The sequence below is a fragment of the Anomaloglossus baeobatrachus genome, chromosome 11, assembly GCF_048569485.1.
Source record: "Anomaloglossus baeobatrachus isolate aAnoBae1 chromosome 11, aAnoBae1.hap1, whole genome shotgun sequence".
In the NCBI taxonomy this organism is placed as follows: domain Eukaryota; kingdom Metazoa; phylum Chordata; class Amphibia; order Anura; family Aromobatidae; genus Anomaloglossus; species Anomaloglossus baeobatrachus.
Genome location: NC_134363.1, coordinates 29,437,597 through 29,460,604, shown reverse-complemented (window position 1 = coordinate 29,460,604; position 23,008 = coordinate 29,437,597). Strand labels below are relative to the sequence as shown.

The 23,008-nt window shown below is 50.2% G+C and overlaps 1 protein-coding gene across 1 annotated transcript in view; it reads left to right on the top strand.

Annotated features, from left to right (window-relative positions):
• LOC142255768 (phospholipase A2 inhibitor and Ly6/PLAUR domain-containing protein-like) overlaps nucleotides 1–23,008 on the top strand; it is a 69,238-nt gene that overhangs the window by 26,710 nt on the left and 19,520 nt on the right. The window contains exons 3-4 of the mRNA XM_075327215.1: nucleotides 4,364–4,513; nucleotides 9,649–9,795. Coding sequence (XP_075183330.1) covers nucleotides 4,364–4,513; nucleotides 9,649–9,795 — 297 coding nt within the window. The remainder of the gene's footprint in view (nucleotides 1–4,363; nucleotides 4,514–9,648; nucleotides 9,796–23,008) is intronic.

Sequence of the window (23,008 nt, the reverse complement as noted above, 5' to 3'; positions counted from 1 at the left end):
CAGGAAAGGCAAGCCTTCAAGCTGGTGGTATAACAATAACAAGATTTATTAAACAATCTCGCCCGTTTCTACGGGGAGGAAAAAAATTAAATAACTTAAAGGGAACCAATCACCAGGCTTTTCCGTATATAACCTAAAGCAAGTGCTATTCTGGCACTATCAGGCTGATTCTATACATACCTGTAGTGGTCAGCTCAGATGTTTAGATTTTAAAATCCTAGAAAGTAAAGTTTATAAAATTATCTGCTTCTTGAGTGACAGCAGCTGAGGATCAGATAATATCTGGGAGGTATTCATAGTTATCCCTTCCCCCGTTAGAATTAGCATAAGTATTATACAAACATTTCACTTTCTCACTTCCAGGACCTGTGTGAGGTCATACCCATGATACCAGAAGGGGCGGGGCCTAACAGGGGGAGGGGATAACTATGAATACCTCCCAGATTTTATCTGATCCTCAGCTGCTGTCACTCAAGAAGCTGGTGATATTATAAACTTTATTTTCTTGGGTTTCTAAACCTAAACATCTGAGCTGACCACTAAAAGTATGTGTAGAATCAGCCCGATAGTGCCAGTATAGCACTGGCTTTAGGTTATATAGGAAAATCCTGGTGATTGGTTTAACTAATAGTAAATGGACTAAACAATAAACCCAACCCCAGCAACACTTATATGACATGAAATCTATGTCTTTACTTTGTCTTTCGATTCCAGGAGAATGCCCACATATCCATGGTCCCAGTGAGTGGGTCTTCCCTTGAGCCCACATTAACGCTCCCTTCCCTAAATGTGACCGGACCTAAACAGGGCTAGTTTCTACAGGAAAGTCATGATATGTGTCCTTTCTCCTGGTTCACGATCTTAATTCTACCCTAACTAATTAACCCTCCGGGATCCCGGAGTCACCTATCTCAGCTGCACAGAGTGGCCAATTGAACATCAAATTCTCATAACAACTATAACATTAAAACAACCGTTTCCTATCACAGGAATGTTTGTTCGCACTTTTACTCAACCAGCAGTCTCTGCAAAAGATCCAATCTGGATAGTTGGGTGCCTTGAGAACTTCACCATTGGCTGTGGCCTTTTGGATCTTTGCACCATGCAATCCGTAGTTGTTAATAGTGTAAACAGTTCAGGCTTATCCATTAAAGAAAAGTTGTTCTGATAAGTCCAAATACCTATCTACCCCTAACTAGCTTGTTGGACCGGTCAAATAGCCTTCAGTACAGATGGATGAGAACAAATTACCCTATCCTGGGTTGTAACACAGAGTACTTAACCCTCTACAGGCGCTGCATCTGTGTCGTCCAGGGTTATGGGATACTCGGTCCCAGGCCGTATATATACGGGGATGCTGTGTCACGGTTGTTTACTGGCCGTTGCCCGGTTCCGTGACCCTGGGGACGCTTTTTAATGGGGAGTATGTACAGGGGAGATAAAAGTTTATAGTGTGATGCGACTTGCGTGTTGCCTCTATGGTGATGAAACCGCCGCTGCCTGGTTTGCTACCCCTGGGGCTGATGGTGGTAGCGGCCTCGATGGAAGGCCCTTCGCAAGCAGGGCCGGGCCTCAGGGAATGGATTGTGAAGTCTGTCGCAGAAGAAGGGAGACCACACGTTGGGATGCAATGCAACTTTTCTTTACTCACAGTGATGTTGAACTGTGGCCCAAGGACAGCTGGTTTAGACCCCTGGTCCCTATTTTCCAGTGCCGGTGTGGTTACCTGGTTGCTCTTTCTCCGGAACCTCTCCCTGGTTGGTGGGACCCCGTAGCCTGGAGCGTTTGTGGGTCCCTTACTGTCTGTCGGTAGTCTCTTGTCCGTACAGCAGGCAGTGTGAACCCTGTAGGGTCGATGTTTGATTCCAATCCCTGACTCGATCGTTACTGCTTGTGTCCCCGGATTCTTTGGGTCAGTGAGGTCTGTGAAGGTCCCCTCACTGTGTAGGTATTTGCCAGGCCACTAGAAGCTGTCGCCTGACCTGAGGCCTTGTGCCCCGTTGGTGCTATGGTTCCAGAGGTATCTGGGTGTACCTTACCTGGCAACCACTCTCCTTTGCACCCTAGTCACTGTTGCACAACCCCATTTTGGAGACACGTCCGTCCCCTTTAACTGTCTGTGTCTTTCTCCATTTGTCCCCTCCCACCGGGCTGTGTAGTGGACTGGACTGGCTCCACCCTCTGGGTGGCCATCCATTGGGTCCCTAACTAGTCAGTCAACCTTAATGAAGAGTTGGAAACTGTGGATTTTATGTGTGTAGTTGGCATTGGCACTGGTACTCCAGGTCCCTAGGTGTAGGCCCTGCATCTTTGTCAGGATGCAGTGCCTTGTAGTGCCCTGATAGGTTCAGGGGCGCTAAACATGGATCCTCACAAGATGGACGCCTTCTTCCGTTGCTAACCCGCTGGTGGGCCTCTCTGTTCTTTCCACTGAACAGGGGTAGAGGTTGACTGTTCCAGGTGTCACCATTCACAGGAGCGCAAACTTGCTACAGTATACAAGGGAATAGGATCGCTACTTCAGATCCTTCCCTTCCTTTTATTTCCGTCTCTTTCAGGAACTCTCCTAAACATGTTTAGTCCCAGCTCTGTCTCCGTGGTAACCAGCAACTGCTCCCTTAAATCACCTTAAGTGAGAGAGCGATGATGCATTAAAAGTATTTCACATATCCCACAACAAAGTTATATTTTCCCTGCACAGCTCTTATGTTTATGTAAAATTTTATATATGGTTCATACATAATTTTTCAAGCTCTGTGTTTTAACACCAACACCGGCGTCACACGGTACGAACTATCGTGCAATCGCCCAAGCGATCGTACCCGCCCCCGTCGTTTGTGTGTCACGGGCAATTAGTTGTCCATGGCGCAGAAAGTCGTTAACCCCCTTAACATGCGCTTACCTCCTGGACAACCTCGCTGTGGGTGGCAAACATCCTCTTCCTGAAGGGGAGGGACGTTCGGCGTCACAGCGACGTCACACAGCCGCCGGCCAATAGTAGCGGAGGGGCAGAGATGAGCGGGAAGTAACATCCCGCCCACCTCCTTCCTTCCACATAGCCGGCGGGACGCAGGTAAGCTGTGTTCGTCGTTCCCGGGGTGTCACACAGAGCGATGTGTGCTGCCTCGGGAATGATGAACAACAGGAGCACAGAAGGACCGACATTTTGAAAATAAACAATGTGTCAATGGTATTTAGAAAGAGCCTTCATTCTTAGCTTTGAGTTGATGTGGCCACTATGCATTCTCGTGGAGAACCTCTTTCATTAATTTTTGGCATTCATAGTGACATTACCGCATAGTAAAATAATGGATGAAAAATAAATGACCTCATCATGCAGACATTTGGTTGCATTGTTAAATTTTACCTTAAGTAGTTTAAAAAAAATGAAAAAATCAGGTAGCAGCTATAGAGCTATCTTCTTCGCGAGGAGGCCAACACTAATGCCGGCGTCACATGGGATAATCTATCGTGCGATCGCACGAACGATAGTACTCTCTCCCGTCGTTTGTGCGTCACGGGCAATTTGTTGCCCGTGTCACACAAAGTCGTTAACCCCCCATCACACGTACTTACCTCCCAGACGACCTCGCTGTGGGCGGTGAATATCCACTTGCTGAAGGGGAGGGACATTCGGCGTCACAGCGACGTCACACAGCGGCCGGTAATTAGAAGCGGAGGGGCAGAGATGAGCGGGACGTAAACATCCCGCCCACCTCCTTCCTATGGGATAGCCGGCGGGACGAAGGTAAGCTGTGTTCGTCATTCCCGGGGTGTCCGCACAGAGCGATGTGTGCTGCCTCGGGAACCATGAACAACCGGAGCACAGACAGACCGACATTTTGAAAATGAACAACGTGTCAACGAGCAAGGTTAAGGAGCAAGGATAAGGTGAGTATTTTTGCTCGTTCACAGTCGTTTCGGAGGTGTCACACAGTACGGCATCTCTAACGCTGCCGGATGTGCGTCACGAATTCCGTGACCCCGCCGACATATCGCACGATATATCGTACCGTGTGACGCCGGCACTACTAAATTCAAACCAATAGCGAGTGTTACTGACATTTAGTGGTCAGACGTTATCGGTACACGTGTGATGAACATCCATACTGACAACCTGAAATGTTTAGCTCTCTTCCCTCTATTACAATTCACGATGGCATTAAACCTGTCAACAAGAGTTTGAATGTTAAAGTGAAGACGTGGCCTTTCCCTGAAATACAGATAAGATTGATCACTTTGCTGAAGACCATGCGCAGATTGAGATCTCAGCTCAGTTACCACCCATTCACTTACGAGCAGAGGACAGGTAGTATAATTTGATTGTCCATGATAACATCTCCATATTCTTTTCTTCTTACAGATGAAGACATGAAAACTGCAGCCTTCAGAGGATGTTGGAATAATACAATGTTGTGCGACCGACCCTATGTTGTGAACACCACTGACTTCAGTTTGATTGTTCACTACGAATGCTGTGATACTAATAATTGTAATTCGGATCCCATTGAAGGTGTGTAAAATAAAGCCATCAGCATATGGCAAATAACTAGTGGTGAGCGGGCACTACCATGCTTTGGTTCTCAGTACCATAACTAGTGATGAGCAGGCACTACCATGCTCGGGTGCTCTGTACTAGTAACTAGTGATGAGCGGGCACTACCATGCTTGGGTGCTCAGTAGCATAACTAGTGATGAGCGGGCACTACCATGCTCGGGTGCTCTGTACTACTAACTAGTGATGAGCAGGCACTACCATGCTCGGGTGCTCAGTACCATAACTAGTGATGAGCGGGCACTACCATGCTCAGGTGCTCAGTACTCGTAACTAGTAATGTGTGAGCACTACCATGGTCAGGTGCTCAGTACTCGTAAGCACCTCGAGCAACCTGTGCTCCGGATCCGAGCGGCTCGGCCGCTGTCGAGGGGGCGGTACATTCGGGTGCTCAGTACTCATTACTAGTGATGAGTGGGCACTAGCATATTCGGGTACTCAGTACTCGTAACTAGTTATGAGTGAGCACTACCATGCTCGGCTGCTCAGTACTCATAACTAGTGATGAGCGAGCACTACCATGCTCGGGTGCTCTGTACTCGTAACTAGTGATGAGCGGGCACAACCATGCTCGGGTGCTCGGTACTCGTAGCTAGTGATGAGCGAGCACTACCATGCTCGGGGGCTCAGTACTGATAGCTAGTGATAAGCGAGCACTACCATGCTCGGGGGCTCAGTACTCGTAGCTAGTGATGAGCGAGCACTACCATGCTCGTGTACCGCCCCGTGCTCAGCGAGTCACTCGGATCCGGACTCGCCGGGTGGTGGCTCGAGCGTCTCCGGACCCGGGGGCCCTGTGATCACTTTGATTTGAAAGGGAGGGCTGGCGCTTTAGGGGACATAGGTGTTCGGCCGGAGCCGTGTTTTAAGTTTGTGTTGCCACCCACGGGTTGTGGTGAGGATGGACACCACCGCTGCTGTTTTACGGGGCACCCGGGGGAGATATTGTGCAGCGAGCTGTTAATCCCTCCGTGGGTAGGGATGGTGGCCCCGGGACCCGTTGGGGGGGAGCTGGGCGGTGCATGGCGATATGTGGCCGGAGGGCACTGATGTACTCACGCTTAGTAACACAGACTCTCTGCTAAACCAAGGTGATGGTGGTCGGTGCCCACAGCCGGCTGCGGTCCGGTGCCCCACCCGGTTGGTGGTCTCTGTCTTTCTCCTGCACCGTATTGTGTGATGTTGGGCTGCCTGCGCTTCAGCATCAGGAGCCCACTCTCCAGCTTTGTGGATGTCGGGAGTGCCCTTTGCCCGCAGACGCTGGCCCATGGGATCTCCTGCCTGTGCGGTGACTTTCTATCCCCATCGTTGGTCTGTTGTCTTCAGTCGGGACTTTGGGTGGGAAAGGACCTATAGTCCAGACCGCAATCAGTGAATTAGCTAGCCCCCAGTAGCTTCTTGATCTAGCTTCAGGGTCTGAGTACCCCCCTTTGTGCTCCAGTTTCTGGGTCGGCTCCCTGGGTCGGTACCGGCGGGCCACTACCCTGTCCACCACGGATCCACCTAGCCTTCTTCCTGGCTCCTGCAGGCAGGGGCCTCCGTATGCCTCCTAGCCGAAGGTACCATGGCTCCTACCCCGACACCTGTCAGTTTGTTGCAGACCTGTGTCACAGGCCTGCCTCCTCCACTCCACTCTCCAACTAGACTCCACTTCTCACTCTCTCCCAACTCGATCTCACTGTGTTTCCCGCCTCATGTCATCCAAACTCCTCGGTGGGCGTGGCCAACCGCCTGGCTGCGCCCCCTGGTGTGTCCATCCATCCCTGAGGGAGGTGACTAGGTTTTTAAGGTTGGCTGATGACACCTTGTTAGGGGACTGGTGTAGTGCGGGGCGCTATCTGTGACCACCTGGCTAATCCAGGGTGTCACACTCCCCCTTGGTTAACCACAGACCGTCCGGGGGCTGTCCGAACACTACCCGTTTATTTTTGCTTTAACTGAAAAAGAGAAAAGAAAACATATGTACAAGTATACTAACATTATTTGCAACAAGAATATTTGGGCATTTCTTCCCTTGCGGGAGACAGTTTGCTTAAACGTTACCAACATTTTTATTGAACGGGAATGGGACCGGGTCCTTTCCATTTGCTCACCCAAGCAAACCTAGCCCTGATGCTGCCTCTAAGAACTAGGTCAGCACCCCTTTTCCCCAGTCCAGCAATCGGGTTCAGGTCTGGGTGTTGCCCACATGGGCCGGGTAAAAAGTTCCTTACCCGGCAGTCTCTCAGAGGCCCCACGTCCAGGGGACCCCTGACCCGGAGAGTAGTCACCGGTTTTCCATGGTGACGGGACCTCGGCCGACTATACCGCAGGCCCTTCCTCCAACCAGCCTCTCCAGAGACTGTAGGACATGAAAAGGGTGGTCATGGGGCTATTTACAAGGCCCAATAGTTTTTGGGTTGGCCTGCAAGTTCTTGGCCTTGTCTATAATATAAAACGGGGCAAACAGGAATTAACTCAAAGTCCCAATGGGGACAGCAGGATGGTAGCCGGAATCCGCTACCAGTTTAACTTTTTTCATCATCAAACAGCAACTTCGTGGCGCAGCTGCCTTTGCTGCCGCTCCCAGTACAGGGCATGGGCTCCGTGCTCCCCTTCCTGCCCAGGAGCTAGGCTCACTCGGATGCCCCCGGCACCGGCTATGACCGGACTCACATTCTGCCGTGGGCCCCACTGCTCGGTGGCCTGCTCCTCCTCTCTGCAGGGGCACTCCGGCTGCTCCACAGCCGGGACTGGGTACTTGGGAGCGACTAGCGTCGCTGCTGCGGTCAACTTCTGGGCGAGGATCGCCTCCATTGCGGCCGGGCGGACTGCCGGAGCCGTCGTCATCTCTGTTTCGGCCATGCTCGGGGCCGGATAGAATGTCGTCGGCGGTGCTGGAGCGATCGTGACGGTAAGGCCTGAGGGCCCAGTAGCTGGGTCCTCCCCCACAGGTGGTATGGGCTCCGCTGCCACGGACTGAGGCAGCGGGTCGGTCGGGGCTTTGGCTGCGGACACGGGCGACGAGGGGGGCGGTGTGGCGGACAGGAGCAGGCCGGGTCCCTCAGCCACAGCGGCCGATCCCTGTTGGACATTGGGGCATGGGTCACTGCTTACCCGCTCCTCCGAGATCATCTCCACTTTGCGTGCCCGGACAGCTGCAGCCAGGCCCGTCATCCCTGACGTCCACTTCACCAGCATGAAGTGGGCTTGGGCTTAGAACTTCCGACACATCCTGCTGCGTTGGTGTCCAGGAACGGGTTGCCGCAGTGTCCTGGCGTCCCTGCACTTTACAGCGTTAGTTACATGCCACTGATCTTCACCCGCTTCTCCCCCTTGGTCTGTTCGTGGCACTCCCTTTGCCGGCCGGGCAGTTTTGTTTTCCGACTTCCGGCTTTGCTGTACGGCCGCGTTCCCAGGGGGCGGGGCTTCAGCTTTCGCGCTCTTTTCGCGGGGAAGAAGGCTTTGGCAGGAATCTTCGCGCCAAAAGATGGCGGCAAGATGGCGGGTTCTGAAAATTTTCAACGGGACACCGCTAACTTCAACTTCAAGGCACACTTTACTAGGTAAGTTAATGGGTAAGAATCCTGTTCGTGACGCCAGAAGAGTCTATGTGTATCGCCCCATGCTCGGCAGCATCCGAGTTGCTCGGATCCGGACTCGCCGGGTGGTGGCTCGAGCGTCTCTGGACCCAGGGCCCTGTGGTCACTTCGATCTGAAAGGGAGGGCTGATGCTTTAGGGGACATAGGTGTACGGCCGGAGCCGTGTTTTAAGTTCGTGACGCCACCCACGGGTTGTAGTGAGGATGGACACCACCGCTGCTGTTTTACGGGGCACCCGGGGGAGATGTTGTGCAGCGAGTTGTTAACCCTTCCGTGGGTAGGGATGGTGGCCCCGGGGCCCATTGGGGGGGAGCTGGGTGGTGCAGGGCGATGTGCGGCCGGAGGGCACAGATGTACTCATGCTTAGTAACACACACGACTCTCTGGTAAACCAAGGTGATGGTGGTCGGTGCCCACAGCCGGCTGCGGTCGCGTCCCCCACCCGGCTGGTGGTCTCTGCCTTTCTCCTGCACCGTATTGTGTGATGTTGGACTGCCTGCGCTTCAGCGTCAGGAGCCCGTTCCCCAGCTTTGTGGATGTCAGGAGTGCCCTTTGCCCGCAGATGCTGGCCCGTGGGATCTCCTGCCTGTGCGGTGGCTTTCTATCCCCCTCGTTGGGCTGTTGTCTTCAGTCGGGACTTTGGGTGGGAAAGAACCTATAGTCCAGACCGCAATCAGTGAATTAGCTAGCTCCCAGTAGCATCTGGACCTAGCTTCAGGGTCTGAGTACCCCCCTTTGTGCTTTGGTTTCCGGGTCGGTTCCCCGGGTTGGTACCGGCGGGCCACTACCCTGTCCCGATCCACCATGATTCCACCTAGCCATCTTCCCGGCTCCTGCAGGCAGAGGCCTCTGTATGCCTCTTAGCCGAAGGTACCATGGCTCCTATCGCGGCACCTGTCAGTTTGTTGCAGACCTGTGTCACAGGCCTGCCCCCTCCACTCCACTCTCCAACTAGACTCCACTCCTCACTCTCTCCCAACTCGATATCACCGTGTTTTCCGCCTCATGTCATCCGAACTCCTTGGTGGGCGTGGCCAACCACCTGGCTCCGCCCCCTGGTGTGTCCATCCAGCCCTGAGGGAGGTGACTAGGGTTTTAAGGTTGGCTGATGACACCTTGTTAGGGGACTGGTGTAGTGCGGGGCGCTATCTGTGACCACCTGGCTGGTCCAGGGCATCACACTTGGGTGCTCAGTACTCGCAGCGATCAACTGGAAGCTCGGAGAGTTGAGTACCCAAGTATAATTGAAGTAAAAAATGTCATGAAAAATGCTCAAGTTCACCATTGACTTCCATTATACTTAGGTACTTGATCATCCGAGCATCCAATTGATCGTTCCGAGTACCCAGCACCCGATCATGGTAGTGCTCGCTCATCACTACATATAATGTATATTGTAAAGGCTGGAGGCCGCAACAAATAGATGGCAATGTCTACAAGACCCACGGCAATGTGGAAAAACACAAATATGCATAATGGCATAATGTTACACTTTTCTTATAATATTATAGTGCCACCAGTGAATACCACAGAGAATGGACTCTACTGCAAGGCGTGTTTCGTGGAGGGAAGCTACAAATGCAAAGAATATGTAACGATTGCCTGCACCGGTTATCAGGGCGATTGCTTTGAGTTCTATGGCGATGCCTGCCGTCCAGGTAACACTGTTTTTTAATTAGGATTTGTCTTCTATGCAAAATGTCTTGTTGCAGAATGACCTCGTTGGCTCATAAATTAACCTGTGACAGATTCTCTTTTTCGTTATCTCTGACAAAACCACCACAGAGAAAAACGATCAAGCGCCCAATAATGAAATTGCAAAGTTTTATTGTATAATTACAACAGACAACATGAAAAAGGTGTACTTCATTAACCCCAAGAGGTCCCAGATCCCTCCATATACAATACATATAACCTATTAAGCTGGTATTCACCTGGTATATGCATATGTGACACCCTGGCCTATCAGGTCGTCACAGGGTATTGTGCAATCTGCCCTTCTGCATATTATCCACCCTCCTTGGTTACGGAACCTGGTCCTTTGGTGTTGCTAACAGCTTAGCCAATCAAGATCCTAGGAACACTTCCCACATTAACCTACCAGACACACCATTGGGGGGCCTGAAGGGGATAGGGCCGCCCACATGGGGGGTTGGTGAGGCAAAAGTGAGGAAAGTGGGAGTTGAGCTGAAGTTGAGCTGGAGAGAGGTGGAGAGTGGTGACCCTCGTGAGAAGAGGTCACGGAGCAGAGCTCCTATGTACTAGGTGGCAGATCTTGGTCTGGGCCTGGTGGGAACTGGAACCTCGGTCGCAGGGGACAGTGTCAAGGGGCACGGACTGCCAAGGAGGGCGGCCGGCGGCCTTGAGTTATCACCGGGCAGGGGCCAGCACATGACGGGGTAAGTGGACTCCAGGCCGGAAAGTAGCTTCACGCGTTCCGGTAATTTACCTGACGGGGATGAAGACTTCAAGTGTCATCCCCAACCAGCTCCAAAATCGGGGTACTAGCGCACCGATGGGATAGGACTTCTCACTACAGTCCAAAGAAATCCTACGTGTGAACCCTGAGAGCAAGCTCACTCCGTTAGCCATACACACCCGAAGAGATTTATACCCACGGGTCCAACAGAGACGAAACTGTCAGGGTCAGGGCCACAGGCTAACAGCAACACCAAGGGCATGGACCCAAGCATGCTCCCTACAAGCTACAGTGGTGCTCAGAATTCTGGTTTACAAGCTGTCGGTGTAATTATTCCGGGACTGAGTGAGTACATTGGAAACCTCTGTTCCTATCCCCAACGGCACCCAAATACCATCCCAGCATCAACGGGCCCCCGGGACACAAACCCCCTACCCATGAAGGGGTTAAACATCAGTCTCCCACACCATCGTCACCGGGCTCCCCAACGGCAGCTGTGGTCCCTCACATTACCTTTCCAAAAAAAACCTGTACATATCCCCACCTTTTTTTAATCGAGTGGCCGCGCAACCCCCGGGTCCGGAGACCCCTCGAGCCACCACGGATCTGGATCCAAGCAGCGGCCCGGCGGCTGGCACGGGGCCAGTACACATACAAGGCCCATTAGGTGTCACTATATATCCATCTAAACTTTCCCATATATGCAACTATAAGATTTTACAGTCAGGAATTCATCACTATAATTTTCTAGATCCATAATACACTACTTACATGGGTGCAGATCAAATTAGATAGTGGATATCAGGAAAAGGGGGGGATTACGTAGACCGCCCTTTTGACGGCCATTTCAGTAACACTAGGTTACCTTCGTCAGGGGGCGTGGTTACAAGGGCTAGGATGTGAGGTTTATAATTAACAATTGTCCAATCGCAGAATATCACCTCTCTGACGCATGCAACCACATGGCAAAAACTCCGCCCCCAGGCCGGCAACCACGTCACCAGCCACGCGATCACAGTTATCAAAGCCCGTGACCACCTGACCGGATCAGACACAGCATGACGGCCAGCAGCGGATCTCCACATAGCGCATGCGTACTGGTATACTCAGCAATTGGAAAGATGGGAGGACTTGTGGCGCCCTAGACTAGCCAGGTCGTCACAGGTACTGCAGCAACACACCCCACACCCTGAGATAGGCACATCAGTCACACACAAATCCTTGTTGCCTCCCTCCAGGGGCTGATGTCCACACCAGGTGGGGTGGAGCCAGGCGGTTGGCCCCACCCACTGAGGAGTTCACAGTCCTGAAGGCGGGAAAAGGAAGTCAGTAACAGTGTAGTTGTGGAGTTAGGGAGAGTGAAGTGGCAAGAGAGGAGCATACTGACCGTGTCCGGGTACGTGGCCCGGGCACAAACAGCAAGGTTGGCAGATGGTGGTGGCCGTCTGCAGGAGAGGCCGATCAACGCGGAACCGTAGGACCGGGGTCGGGCGGTGGCCCGCCGGTACCGAACCAGGGAGCGAAGAGAAGCCAGCACAAACCGGCAGGGCCTGCGGACCCCGACCAGGCTTGGAGTCGCCGTTAAACAGGTCAAATCCGTTAGCGACCGGGACCTCCGGGGTTTCCTAGCAGCAAAGACCCGATTGAAGGCAACCGTCCAAACAGAGAAAGGGAAATACAGCTACCGCCACAGCTAGAATTCCCAGGGCCAGAGCCTGCGGGCAAAAGGGCTCCTCCGGCACATATCCACGTCAGGGAGCGGGTTACCGGTGGGAAGCCATCGGAACCGAAGATACACAACAGGTGCAGAGAAAGGCAGCCACCACCAACCGTCTGGGAGTAACCACAGCAGCCGGCTGCGGGACCCGTCCATCCAGCCGTTTGTTTTACCGGAGACTCTGTATCTATTCTTGGCTGAGTGAGTACCACCGTGCCCTCTGGCACCGCGCTGCCCCCGCGACCCTGCACCTCGCCTACATGCCTCCCCACCTCATCATCGGGCCCCGGGACCACCGACCCCTACCCACGGAGGGGGAAAACAACATCCCAGCTGCTCCCTACCATCGCTCCCGGGATCCCCGTCACCAGCAGCGGTGGTGTCCCAACCTCACCACAAACCGTGGGTGGCATCACGGACCAACTCCCCAAACCCAAAACCACCCCTTTCACTCACGGGCGAGGAGCGCCGCTCGAGTCCCCGGATCCGGCCCACCGCTCGAGCCACCGAGCAGCCATTGCAGCAGCGCTGGACCCGAGCGTTAGCGAGAGCGCAGTGGCGGCGGCCTCCTCCCCGCCCGCGACAGACTGATGCATCGCTAAGTCATATGACAACAATTGGCCTAGTGGCTATATTGCAGTCCAACGCCCGCCAAGGAACAGCGCTCACAGGATCTCATCCCACATGTATCTGTATATATGTTGTAGTAGAGCCACTCTCTCAGCTGCAGTAGGAGAGAGATGCAGGAACACCTCACGAGTCGATTTTCACCTGGTTTATTAACTTCAGCCACAAGCCATTTACAGAAAGACAGAACTACTTGCTGCAGCACAGGAAAATACAGAGCAGAACCACGAGTGTTTTCAGAGGCCTGGCTTTTACCTCTGGGACCACACCCCGAGGTGGAGATATGGTGAACAGCCATCCCACCCATCTCTTTAGCTGTCCGCTACAAACCCGGCCCAGGTAATACAAATTAACCCTCTCAGCACCTAATATGCTGGAGTATTCCACCCAGGTTCACATCATTGATTTCAATATTCTCAGCGACACATATCTCCCCTCTTGCACATCACCAGTGATCACATCACATATCCCCCCCCTCTGCCCAAAGCCAGGGGCATTGGCACCATCAACCACTAAATAGGGGAGCCGCGACAGGGCATCTGCATTCCCATGTAACTTCCCAGGCCTGTGCTCCACATGGAAGGCAAAGTCTTGGAAGGCTAGAAACCACCTGGTCACCCTGGCATTCTTTCCCTGTCTACTTCTCAACCATGAAAGAAGTGAAAACAGGGAGCGCATGTGAAGAGTCTCAGGGCAGGAGTAACGGTGAGACCGGTAATTAAAACTGCTCACCTGGAGTGGTTGTGCAGCCCTCGCACAACCACGGTAATAGACGGGAGTGTAATGTTCCGCTGTCAGGAGGATTATCCGTAAGATCCTTCCAGGGAGACGGATTCCTGTATGCCTGATCCAGCCGCGGGTTAGTGGAGGGAATAGGTGTCCAAAAGGTCTTGGTTTTGTTGAAGCCTCCGTTTAAGCAGCTCTTGCCATGGACCCCCGAAGGGGGAAATAGGTATCAATAAAAGTGAATCATGGTCTAAAGGAGCGCTATGGAGGTCACAAATCGTTTACTAAGTTTTATTTGTTTTATCAAAGCCACAACGCGTTTCGATATACACAATATCTTCGTCAGGTGAATATGACGAAGATATTGTGTATATCGAAACGCGTTGTGGCTTTGATAAAACAAATAAAACTTACTAAACGATTTGTGACCTCCATAGCGCTCCTTTAGACCATGATTCACTTTTATTGATACTTCTCAACCATGTCAGTGGCGCATGATCAGACACTAGCCTGACTTTACGGCCCAGCAAGTATTATTTCAGAGTGTCCACTGCACCACCTAATGGCCAGGCATTCCTTTTCAATGATGGCATAGTTTTTTCTCACAGGATGAGAGTTTCCTACTCAGGTAAAGCACTGGATGTTCCTCACCATTTATTTCCTGCGACAACACGGCTCCCAACCCGACCTCCAAAGCATCAGTCTGAAGCAGAAACTCCTTTGTAAAGTCAGGTACCACCAGGACTGGCTGCCTACACAGAGCAGACTTCAAGTCCTGGAACGCCACCTCCGCCTCAGAGGTCCACTTGGCCACCGATGGCCTCCCAGCCTTAAGGAGATCAGTCAGCGGAGCGGCCCTCACAGCAAACTTCAGTATATACCGGCGATAGTATCCGATGATTCCCAGAAATGCCCTAACCTGCTTTTTAGAGAGTGGTCGTGGCCAATTCTGAATCGCCTCCACTTTATTCACTTGTAGCTTGATTAGACCCTACCGACAACATAGCCCAGGTACCTGGCCTCCTCCCTCCCTATGGCACACTTCTTCGGGTTTATAGTAAACCCCGCCTTCCTCAATGCATCCAGCACCGCCTGGACTCTCTGTAGATGACTCCCCCAATTCGAGGTGAAGATCAGAATATCATCCAGATAAGCTGCAGCGTACTTCTTATGAAAAGCTAGGATCCGGTCCATGGACCTCTGGAAGGTGGCTGGAGCTTCCTGCAACCCAAACGGCATCCTGGTGTACTGGAAACATCCGTCAGGTGTAGAGAAAGCCATCTTCTCCTTGGCCGCTTGAGACATGGGTATTTGCCAGTACCCTTTTGTCAGGTCAAGGGTGGTAATATACCTGGCTGGCCCAAGCCTCTCAATGAGCTCATCGTCTCGAGGCATCAGATAAGAGTCAAAATTTGAGACTTCATTTAACTTGCAAAATCGCCATTCTCCATCCGGCTTTGGCACGAGGACGATAGGACAGCCACTTCTTGATTCCTCAATCACGCAGAGGCTAAGCATCCTCTTCACCTCCTTTCAGATCACTTCTCGGCGGGATTCGGGGATCCGATACGGCTTCAGATGTACTCTCACATGTGGTTCCGTCAGAACTTCATGTTCCACAACCTGTGTATACCTCGGCAATTCTGAAAAGAGATCTCGATTTTGATAAAGCAACTCCCGACACTGCTGCTTTTGGGCCCTTGACAGCGTCTCTGCCACCGTGACATTCTTGATATCAGCTTCCACCTTGGCAGCTAGACATGGAGCTTCCACTGCTTCCCTATCTCGCCATGTATTAATTAGATTAATATGGTACACCTGGTAGGGCTTCCGTCTACCTGGTTGTTGGATCTTATAATTCACCTCTCCCAGTTTCTCGATCACTTCATAGGGTCCCTGCCACTTGGCCAGAAATTTACTCTCCACAGTAGGGATCAACACCAACACGCGATCACCAGGGTTGAACTGTCTCACCCTGGCAGAGCGATTATATACTCTCGCCTGTGCCTCTTGAGCCCGGAGAAGACTCTCTTTCATGATGGGTATCACCTCAGCCATCCTCTCCTGCATCTGGGCCACATGCTCAATGACACTCCCATGGGGGATAACCTCTGCTTCCCAGGTTTCTTTGGCTATGTCAAACAAACCCCGAGGATGTCGACCATATAAGAGTTCAAAGGGAGAGAACCCGGTAGAGGCTTGTGGAACTTCCCTCATAGAAAAGAGCAAGTATGGAAGCAGGCAATCCCAATCCCGGCCATCCTTCTCCACGACCTTCTTGAGCATGGACTTTAAGGTCTTATTGAATCTCTCCACAAGGCCGTCTGTCTGCGGGTGATAGACGGAAGTCTTCAGTTGTGTAATCCGCAGCACCTTACACAGTTCCCTCATGACTTTTGACATAAAGGGGGTCCCTTGGTCTGTCAGGATCTCCTTTGCCAGTCTGGTTCGAGAGAAGATATGGACCAACTCCCTGGCTATATTCTTAGAGGAACAATTTCTCAATGGTACCACCTCTGGGTATCGAGTCGCATAGTCCAGAACCACTAAGATATACTGGTGCCCTCTAGCGGATTTTACCAGGGGGCCCACAAGATCCATGGCAATACAGTCAAACGGGACCTCTATTATAGGTAATGGCACAAGGGGACTTCGAAAATGTGAAACTGGTGCAGTTAGCTGGCAGGTGGGACAGGTTCTACAATAATTAAGAATCTCTCGATGACACCCTGGCCAGTAGAACCTCTGAAGAATCTGCTACTGGGTTTTATGTACCCCCAGGTGACCACCCAGGACATGAGAATGGGCCATGTCTAACACCCGGCATCTATAAGGCCCTGGTACCAATAGTTGCTCAATTATCTCACCTCTCAACTGGGTAACCTGATATAGTAATTCCCCATTTACTGCAAAGTGGGGGAATCTGGTGTCAGCCCCCGGCTCTTGAGCAACCCCATTTATAACAGTCACATTTTCAAATGCCCCCTTTAGTGTCAGGTCCCTCATTTGAACCGTCCCAAAGTTCCCTTCCGAAACGACCAACTCCGGAATGTTAACCTCCTGGGACTCGGAATCATCCTCATCGCCCACCAACACACATAGGGGGAATTCATCGGCCTCCGACTGCAATGAAGTCTTATCATTGAGGGCTAACTGTCCTTTATCTGAGACACAGGGTTCCACCCCTTTACTCCACAACTCCCAGAACAAGGTAAAGTCTCCCCCTATTATTACTGGATGCAACAGATCTTTCACCACTCCAACCTCATGAGACTCCGACCCACACATTTTTTTTATAGTCACAGCGGCCACAGGGTAATCCTTGGCATCCCCATGAATACAGCGGACACCCACCCTGGTACCTCTCCACCAGTCCAACCAAGTTGTCAGCATTTGGGGGGTTTCCCTGGGCAACCAAATCTGCACTGGCTTCGGAAGGGAGTGAATGACCCTGTCCATTACGACCCGCTCCACCATCTGCCCTGGGGTGGAGGACTCTGGCTGCAACCATTTTTGTACCAGATGCAGTAAATCAAACATTTGCGAGCGAAGGGCTTTGTCGCCATGATATGTCCACTGGTGGACCCGTTGTGCCCTAACAGTCATAGTCACACCCAGGCGTGCCACAATTTCAGCCTTTAATTTGTCATACTCCTTAGCGTCCTGTAAGGCAAGATCATAATAGGCCTTTTGTGGCTCTCCACTTAAATATGGCGCCAATACCTCTGCCCACTGCTCCGGCGGCAGTTTTTCTCGTTCAGCAACTCTCTCAAACACAGTCAAGAAGGCCTCAACATCATCCCCTGGGGTCATCTTTTGCATAGCTCGCCTTACCGCCTTCCGGACGTTAGCGTCATCACCTGGACTGGTCGCTCTGCCACGGATTACATCTGCTAGGACGTCTATCTGCCGCTGGTGTTGCTCCCGCTGTTGCTGCAGCTGCTATATCAACAGCTTGTTTGTCTCATGCTGGGCTTGCTGCTGCTGCTGCTGGGCTAGCTGCGGCTGCTGGGCCTACACCAGGTGCTTAATCAGGTCCTCCATGGTGCCTGACCATGTTCCCTTGCTCATTGCTGCCTTCACCCAGGACATCCAGCTCCTCTGTATCAGGTATAAACATTTCCTGGGATTCCTGCCCGCATTCTCCACCACTTGTTGTAGAGCCACTCTCTCAGCTGCAGTAGGAGATAGATACAGGAACACCTTACGAGTCGATTTTCACCAGGTTTATTAACTTCAGCCACAAGCCATTTACAGAAAGACAGAACTACTTCCTGCAGCACAGGAAAATACAGAGCAGAACCACGAGTGTGTCCAGAGGCCTGGCTTTTACCTCTGGGACCACACCCCGAGGTGGAGATATGGTGAACAGCCGTCCCACCCATCTCTTTAGCTGTCCACAACAAACCCGGCCCAGGTAATACAAATTAACCCTCTCAACACCTAATATGCTGGAGTATTCCACCCAGGTTCACATCACTGATTTCAAAAGTCTCAGCGACGCATATCTCTCCTCTTGAACATCACCAGTGATCACATCACAATGTATATACAACGTATACACGCATCCACATATATACATAGATCATAATTTGAGGGACATTCATTTATATAAAATATACGTATAATTGAGGATTAATTGTAAACATATCATATAGACATATAAATATATAAATATATTCTCTAATTCAACACAAAGCACCTCCAATATTCAGCCGCAATATCAAAGATAAATGCGAAAGAAATAGGAGATATAATTATAAACGTGAAAAACTCAATGGATATATATATACACATTCAAGGTATCATTGAATATGCAATATCAACAAAAGTATATACTCTAAATATCCAACTGGAATACATTAACCCTAGAATGCGCAACCATATCAATCTACCATAGAAAACAAATGACCTAGCAGGCCTGCGAGGCCCCAGGTATGCGTTCTAGGGTTAATTTAGTAGTAAATTATTCCTGCACCAACACTGGATATAATTATCACATAATAAATATTAAATATATAGAAATTACTCGGTTACGAAGTTACACATCAAAACTGATATATTCCACATGTTTCGTACTAATTACAAAGCATGGAGAGAGGGGAGCCAGCACGATCTGAAATTGGCATGCATCATATAAAAAGTGAAAATTCACAGATTTATTCCAACTGTACTACAATAAAAAAAATGAGATTTTTAGCAAATAATTGATCAATTTTTTGAGCCACCCCTGCCAACGTCACGGCAAATCTCAATAGGGGGGTCCTACTCTACATTCTGTATTTCATGTGCCATGCGGCCTCCTAGATAAAGTTAAAAGCAGAACCATAATAGAGCACACATACCTGTAACCTGTATATAACCGCTTCTATGCTGCAAAAAAGGCACTTGTGGATAGAGACCAGCCCAGGTCCCAGCATGTGGAGCAAGCTCTGCACCATACCAGGACTATATCAGAACTGATCCTCCCAGTGCCAAACAGCAACCATTGATAAAGGCGGACCAGATCCAAGATGGTGCTTAATTAGCATTGTCTGTGGAAAGGGGTGAGGTAACTGAATCTGAACAGCTACCAACAGGAGGAATACATAGCAAACCAAAATCAGGCGTGCATGGCATGGTGGTGACCGGCCACCAGAATTTGTAGCATAACTACGACCAAACAGAGAGAGAGGGGAGCCAGCACGATCTGAAATTGGCATGCATCATATAAAAAGTGAAAATTCACAGATTTATTCCAACTGTACTACAATAAAAAAAATGAGATTTTTAGCAAATAATTGATCAATTTTTTGAGCCACCCCTGCCAACGTCACGGCAAATCTCAATAGGGGGGTCCTACTCTACATTCTGTATTTCATGTGCCATGCGGCCTCCTAGATAAAGTTAAAAGCAGAACCATAATAGAGCACACATACCTGTAACCTGTATATAACCGCTTCTATGCTGCAAAAAAGGCACTTGTGGATAGAGACCAGCCCAGGTCCCAGCATGTGGAGCAAGCTCTGCACCATACCAGGACTATATCAGAACTGATCCTCCCAGTGCCAAACAGCAACCATTGATAAAGGCGGACCAGATCCAAGATGGTGCTTAATTAGCATTGTCTGTGGAAAGGGGTGAGGTAACTGAATCTGAACAGCTACCAACAGGAGGAATACATAGCAAACCAAAATCAGGCGTGCATGGCATGGTGGTGACCGGCCACCAGAATTTGTAGCATAACTACGACCAAACAGAGAGAGAGGGGAGCCAGCACGATCTGAAATTGGCATGCATCATATAAAAAGTGAAAATTCACAGATTTATTCCAACTGTACTACAATAAAAAAAATGAGATTTTTAGCAAATAATTGATCAATTTTTTGAGCCACCCCTGCCAACGTCACGGCAAATCTCAATAGGGGGGTCCTACTCTACATTCTTTTTATATGATGCATGCCAATTTCAGATCGTACTGGTTCCCTTTTTTTCTCTGTTTTGACCGTAGTTATGCTACAAATCTGGTGTCTGACCAACACCATACCATGCACGCCTCATTTTGGCATGCAATATATTCCTCCTGTTGGTAGCTGTTCAGACTCAGTTGCCTCACCCCTTTCCACAGGCAATGCTAATTAAGCACCATTCTTGGATCTTGTCCGCCTTTATCAATGGTTGCTGTTTGGCACTGGGAGGATCAGTTCTGATATAGTCCTGGTATGTGTAGGGCTTGCTCCACATGCTGGGACCTGGGCTGGCCTCTATCCACAAGTGCCTTTTTTGCAACATGGAAGCGGCTATATACAGGATGCAGGTATGTGTGCTCCATTATGGTTCTGCTTTTAACTTTATCTAGGAGGCCGCATGGCACATGAAATACAGAATGTAGAGTAGGACCCCCCTATTGAGATTTGCCGTGACGTTGGCAGGGGTGGCTCAAAAAATTGATCAATTATTTGCTAAAAATCTCATTTTTTTATTATAGTACAGTTGGAATAAATTTGTGAATTTTCACTTTTTATATGATGCATGCCAATTTCAGATCGTGCTGGTTCCCTTTTTTTCTCTGTTTTGACCGTAGTTATGCTACAAATCTGGTGTCTGACCAACACCATACCATGCACGCCTCATTTTGGCATGCAATATATTCCTCCTGTTGGTAGCTGTTCAGACTCAGTTGCCTCACCCCTTTCCACAGGCAATGCTAATTAAGCACCATTCTTGGATCTTGTCCGCCTTTATCAATGGTTGCTGTTTGGCACTGGGAGGATCAGTTCTGATATAGTCCTGGTATGTGTAGGGCTTGCTCCACATGCTGGGACCTGGGCTGGCCTCTATCCACAAGTGCCTTTTTTGCAACATGGAAGCGGCTATATACAGGATGCAGGTATGTGTGCTCCATTATGGTTCTGCTTTTAACTTTATCTAGGAGGCCGCATGGCACATGAAATACAGAATGTAGAGTAGGACCCCCCTATTGAGATTTGCCGTGACGTTGGCAGGGGTGGCTCAAAAAATTGATCAATTATTTGCTAAAAATCTCATTTTTTTATTATAGTACAGTTGGAATAAATTTGTGAATTTTCACTTTTTATATGATGCATGCCAATTTCAGATCGTGCTGGTTCCCTTTTTTTCTCTGTTTTGACCGTAGTTATGCTACAAATCTGGTGTCTGACCAACACCATACCATGCACGCCTCATTTTGGCATGCAATATATTCCTCCTGTTGGTAGCTGTTCAGACTCAGTTGCCTCACCCCTTTCCACAGGCAATGCTAATTAAGCACCATTCTTGGATCTTGTCCGCCTTTATCAATGGTTGCTGTTTGGCACTGGGAGGATCAGTTCTGATATAGTCCTGGTATGTGTAGGGCTTGCTCCACATGCTGGGACCTGGGCTGGCCTCTATCCACAAGTGCCTTTTTTGCAACATGGAAGCGGCTATATACAGGATGCAGGTATGTGTGCTCCATTATGGTTCTGCTTTTAACTTTATCTAGGAGGCCGCATGGCACATGAAATACAGAATGTAGAGTAGGACCCCCCTATTGAGATTTGCCGTGACGTTGGCAGGGGTGGCTCAAAAAATTGATCAATTATTTGCTAAAAATCTCATTTTTTTATTATAGTACAGTTGGAATAAATTTGTGAATTTTCACTTTTTATATGATGCATGCCAATTTCAGATCGTGCTGGTTCCCTTTTTTTCTTAATTACAAAGCATACAGTGCTGGCCAAAAGTATTGGCACCTCTGCAATTCTGTCAGAGAATACTCAGTTTCTTCTTGAAAATGATTGCAATCACATATTCTTTGGTATTATTATTTTCATTTTTTTTGCTTGCAATGAAAAAAAACAAAAGAGAATGAAACAAAAATCAAATCATTGATCATTTAACACAAAACTTCAAAAATGGGCCAGACAAAAGTATTTCCAAGAAGATAGGGGAGGGTCCAGCTCACCAAGGACTGACCTGCTGGTTGTAATCAGGAGTCCTGCGCACGGAACAAGGTTCGGCAACCATCCAGATTAGAAGTAAAAAGAGAGATTTCCAGCGCCAGGAGTAGATTAAAAAATCCTTTTATTGAAAATAAGGCAATAAAAATCCAGCAGATACCTTAGTAGATGTCAGAAAGATGGCAGAACAACGCGTTTCGACGCCTCAGGTCTTAGTCATGTTCTCAACCTGCCATGACAGCCGCACTCATAGAATTTGCAGCGCGCGGCTCCCGCTGCTCAATTGTCCTTGTATCTGTCAGACGCGAGGACAATTGATTAACGCTGGCACTGACTTCCGGGTCAGAGCGACGGCTGTCATGTGACCAAGTCAGCTGATCACACTGCTGACCTGGATGTCAGGGCCGCAGTGTGGAGGCGGCAGAGAACGCTTATAAGTGCTCCAGTGGAACTGAAGACACGGAAGAGAAACAGTATGGGGTGAGAGGGGGGTATCTATGGAAACAGGTCCCTCCCCCACCCTCTCTCCACCATACTATCTGTGGACAGAGTATGGTCGGAAGAGGATGGGGAGGGAGAAATTTATTTGGACACAGTATGGGGAGAGAGAGGATAAGGGGTCATGCATGGGGAGAGAGGGTGAGGGGTGGTGCGTGGGCAGAGAGAGGATGAGGGGTTGTGCATGGGGGAGAGAGGATGAGGGGTGATGCGTGGGGAGAGGATGAGGGGTGATGCGTGGGGGGAGAGAGGATGAGGGGTGTTGCATGGGGGGAGAAAGGATGAGTGGGGATGCGTGGGGGGAGAGAGGATGAGGGGTGATGCGTGGGGGGAGAGAGGATGAGGGGTGATGCATGGGGTGAGAGAGGATGTGGGTGATGCATGGGGAGAGAGAATGAGGGGTGATACATGGGGAGAGAGAGTATGAGGGGTGATGCATAGGG